Source organism: Anomaloglossus baeobatrachus, chromosome 2 (assembly GCF_048569485.1).
Source record: "Anomaloglossus baeobatrachus isolate aAnoBae1 chromosome 2, aAnoBae1.hap1, whole genome shotgun sequence".
NCBI classification, from domain to species: domain Eukaryota; kingdom Metazoa; phylum Chordata; class Amphibia; order Anura; family Aromobatidae; genus Anomaloglossus; species Anomaloglossus baeobatrachus.
In genome coordinates, this window is record NC_134354.1 from 476,550,402 (window position 1) to 476,553,799 (window position 3,398).

Sequence of the window (3,398 nt, forward strand, 5' to 3'; positions counted from 1 at the left end):
AGAGAAATGATCTCAGTGGGCAGCACAGCCCATTAAGGCCAGTATAACTGAATAACAAGAACTCAAGCATTCACAATCTGTGCGCACAGAACCACACGCATACATCCAATAAAGATTGAATATGGATACTGTTCCCGAAAAATATTTATCTCACCACTTAATGCCCATGCGCTATGTAAATGCATACTAGCATAGAGGACTCTGTTGCCCAAAATACGGGCCTACAGGGAAACCACACAGCCATTGTATGAATTTGTCACAGAAAAAAGTCTTTGTTCAGAGGACATAACAGAAAACAGTACAGGTACACGAACCCCCATCCCAGATTAGCACAAAAATAGACCTGTGTGCTTGGATGACACAAGCACATAGTCTGAGTACATGAAGTAGGTAATATGCATATGAAGGACCATAAGGGAACCAAGAAGACCAAATTATTAATACAGAAAGCCCCACTAGAGGGTTGGTAACCTACAAGGGGGCTAGCCAGAAAACGCCTCGGAATTACAAGCAGGTCATGAGACCAAACTGAGCAAGCAAAAGGGTGTGTTCTGGTCACCCATACAGGTATAGCATGTTCACATGATATATAAGTGTCCAAAAAAAGGGGGATTGCCAGGTAGAGATAATGTCCAAATAAATGGCAGAGTCCCATTGAGGCGGGTCTTCCAGAAGTGGTCAGCAACTTGAATGTATCCATCACCGAAAGGTAGACAAAAGAACGCTTCAGATCATAGTTCGGGTAATCCCACAGCTCCAAAGACCAAGAAAGAAGGAAGAGCCCAGAAGGACGGACTCCAGTCTGCACGTCACTGGACATCAAGGAACGGACGTCCAAAAGTGATTATTTGTGTGTACATAAATTCTTCACGAGCTGTAGTCAACAGACCCTGTTCAGGGCAAATGGAGCCAAGCCCACATGGTCAGAACCCTGGAATGTTAAAAAGGTAAATACATAATCAAGATTGTATCCACACCAAAGAGTGGGGAGGTGGGAAGAGGGGGGAGGGGGGGGGGGAGGGGGAAGAGTGGGGGGGGAGAGGGGGGGGCGAGAGAAAGGGGTGGAAGGCCAGACCCACCAAAAATACTGGTGTAAATGTGATGAGGCTCTCACAAATCCCCAAGTGAATGGGATGCCACATCCAACTGGGAATATCCCATGTAATTGGTGCAGGCCAAGCATTTACTTCTTGTAGAAGCCGGTGAACAAAAGTTCCTCATTCAATCCCTGGGGGGAGAGACTCTGAAGTTGGTATATCCATCTCGCTTCCCTTCTCAATAATTCGTCAGATACCCTACCCCCCCTGATGTTCATTTGAACATGATCCAATACCAGGATCTGGACCTTGCGAAACGAGCAACCATGTGAGTCAAGGAAGTGTTTAGCCACAGAGGAAATGGGCTTACCTTGAGCTTGGTCTTTTTGTGCTCGACCGATGTCAGAGAAATGGTGCTGGATCCTGCGGCGAAGCTCCTGTGTGGTCTGTCCGACATAAAGTTTTGGACACTCGCAAATCAGGAGATACACAACATTCCTACTTCGACAGTTTGAGTAAAATTTGGTGGTGATGGTTCCTGGAAAAACACCAATGCGAACACAACTGTCAGCAACAAGAAAAGGGCAAATGGTGCAGTCCCCACACGGGAAAGACCCAACAAGTTTGTGTCCCCGACCCAAAGGAATAGTGGGTCTCTTAAAATGGCTAGAAGAAAGCATATCCTTCAAATTCATCGCACGTTTTGCGGTCAATTTGGGATGGGCGCTGATAAATGGAGTCAACCTGGGCTCACTAAGGAGGATATTCCAATTTTTTGTAAGAACCTGTCGTACCTTATCCCAATGGTTGTTATATGTGGTCACCAGGTTTATAGTACCCATCTCAGTTCTCAGTCTGCCCCGAAACGTGTCGGACCGTGGAGTGTTGGCTGAGTGTTGGAAGGCTTTAGAAACAACCTTGCGTGGGTATCCTCTCTTGATAAATCGCGTGGTCAAATCTTGTGCCTCATTCCTGAAGGTGGTGACATCAGTACAATTGCGGCGTACTCGCAAAAACTGCCCCTTGGGTATCCCGTCTCGCACATGTCTCGGATGAAAAGAGGAATAATGTAACACACTGTTGGTAGCCGTCTGTTTCCGGAACAGGGATGTTGTAATATGGTTATTCTCCAACATAACCCTCAAATCAAGGAATTCCACCATTGTTGTTGACATACTTGCAGAAAGTCGGATGTGCCACGGGTTCTCATTCAGCTGGGCAATAAAATCTTCACAAGACGCACGGTCACCTGTCCAGAGAAAGAGAACATCGTCGATGTATCTAAACCAGTTTGACACGTGCCTCTGGAACAAAGCGATGGGCGCCACCTGTGTCTCCTCCCACCAACCCAAAAACAGGTTGGCGTAGGAGGGGGCACAGCGGGCACCCATCGCGGTCCCAGACGCTTGTTTATAGAAAACACGATCGAACACGAAAAAACTATTTTGTAAAACAAAATGTAACAGTTCAAGAAGAAACGAATCGTGTTTTCTATCACCTGTAGAGCGACGATCCAGAAAGTAGGTGACCGCTTGAATTCCCAAATCGTGTTCAATGCACGTGTATAGCGACTCGATGTCCATGGTGACCAAGAGTGTACCAGCCTGTACCTCCACCTGTTCGAGTTGGGTGATCAAGTGCGACGAATCTCGGACGTATGAATCCAAAGTAAGGACATATGGCTGCAAATAAAAGTCCACATAAATACACGGACGTTCATATATGCCCCCTATGCCGGATACTATGGGCCTCCCCGGAGGGTCCACCAAAGACTTGTGTACCTTTGGGAGCATATAGAACGTCGGCGTTGTAGGGTGGCGTGTGGTGAGAAAATCCCTCTCACGTTTTGAAATTATACCAAGATCAAAGGCACGTACAAGAAGTTTGTCCAATTTCACCTTAAAGGCATCAGTGGGATCTGATGGAAGAATTGCATAATTGATTCGATTGCCCAACTGTCTGTGGGCCTCTTTCAGATATAATTCAACGGGCCACAACACCACGTTGCCGCCCTTATCCGCTTCACGGATAATGAATGAGTTGTTTTTTCTCAGATTAGACAAAGCCCTTTGTTCAGCCTTATTAAGGTTGTTTTGTTGGAATGGTATCACCTTAAGGGCCTGTATATCACGGCACATGGCTTCAAAGAAAATCTGGATTGCCGGAAACAAGGAAAATGAGGGTGTGGCCTGAGAGGGAAGCCTAGATGGAAATGGCAGTTTCTTACCTCCGAAGGAATCGCCCTCTTCCAAAAGTTCCATAAGGTCTCGAAATACCTGCCTATCCTCCGCAGGCAAGGTGTCGATGACCCCAGGCTGATGATACATCAGTTTGAACACCATTTGCCTGCAGAATAGATAC

The 3,398-nt window shown here is 46.6% G+C and overlaps 1 protein-coding gene across 1 annotated transcript; it reads right to left on the reverse strand.

Annotated features, from left to right (window-relative positions):
• Positions 1–501: 501 nt before the first annotated feature.
• Positions 502–2,203, reverse strand: LOC142290285 (uncharacterized). Its single transcript, XM_075334239.1, has 2 exons — positions 1,408–2,203; positions 502–931 (listed from the first exon to the last, which is right to left on the reverse strand). The coding sequence occupies exons 1-2, from the start codon at positions 2,198–2,200 to the stop codon at positions 924–926; spliced, it is 801 nt and encodes a 266-aa protein (XP_075190354.1). The 5' UTR covers positions 2,201–2,203; the 3' UTR covers positions 502–923.
• Between the last annotated feature and the right edge of the window lie 1,195 nt (positions 2,204–3,398).

Excerpts from the sequence above, each read along its gene's own strand:
- LOC142290285 (XM_075334239.1), bottom strand. The coding sequence starts at position 2,200 with ATGGTGGAATTCCTTGATTTGAGGGTTATGTTGGAGAATAACCATATT.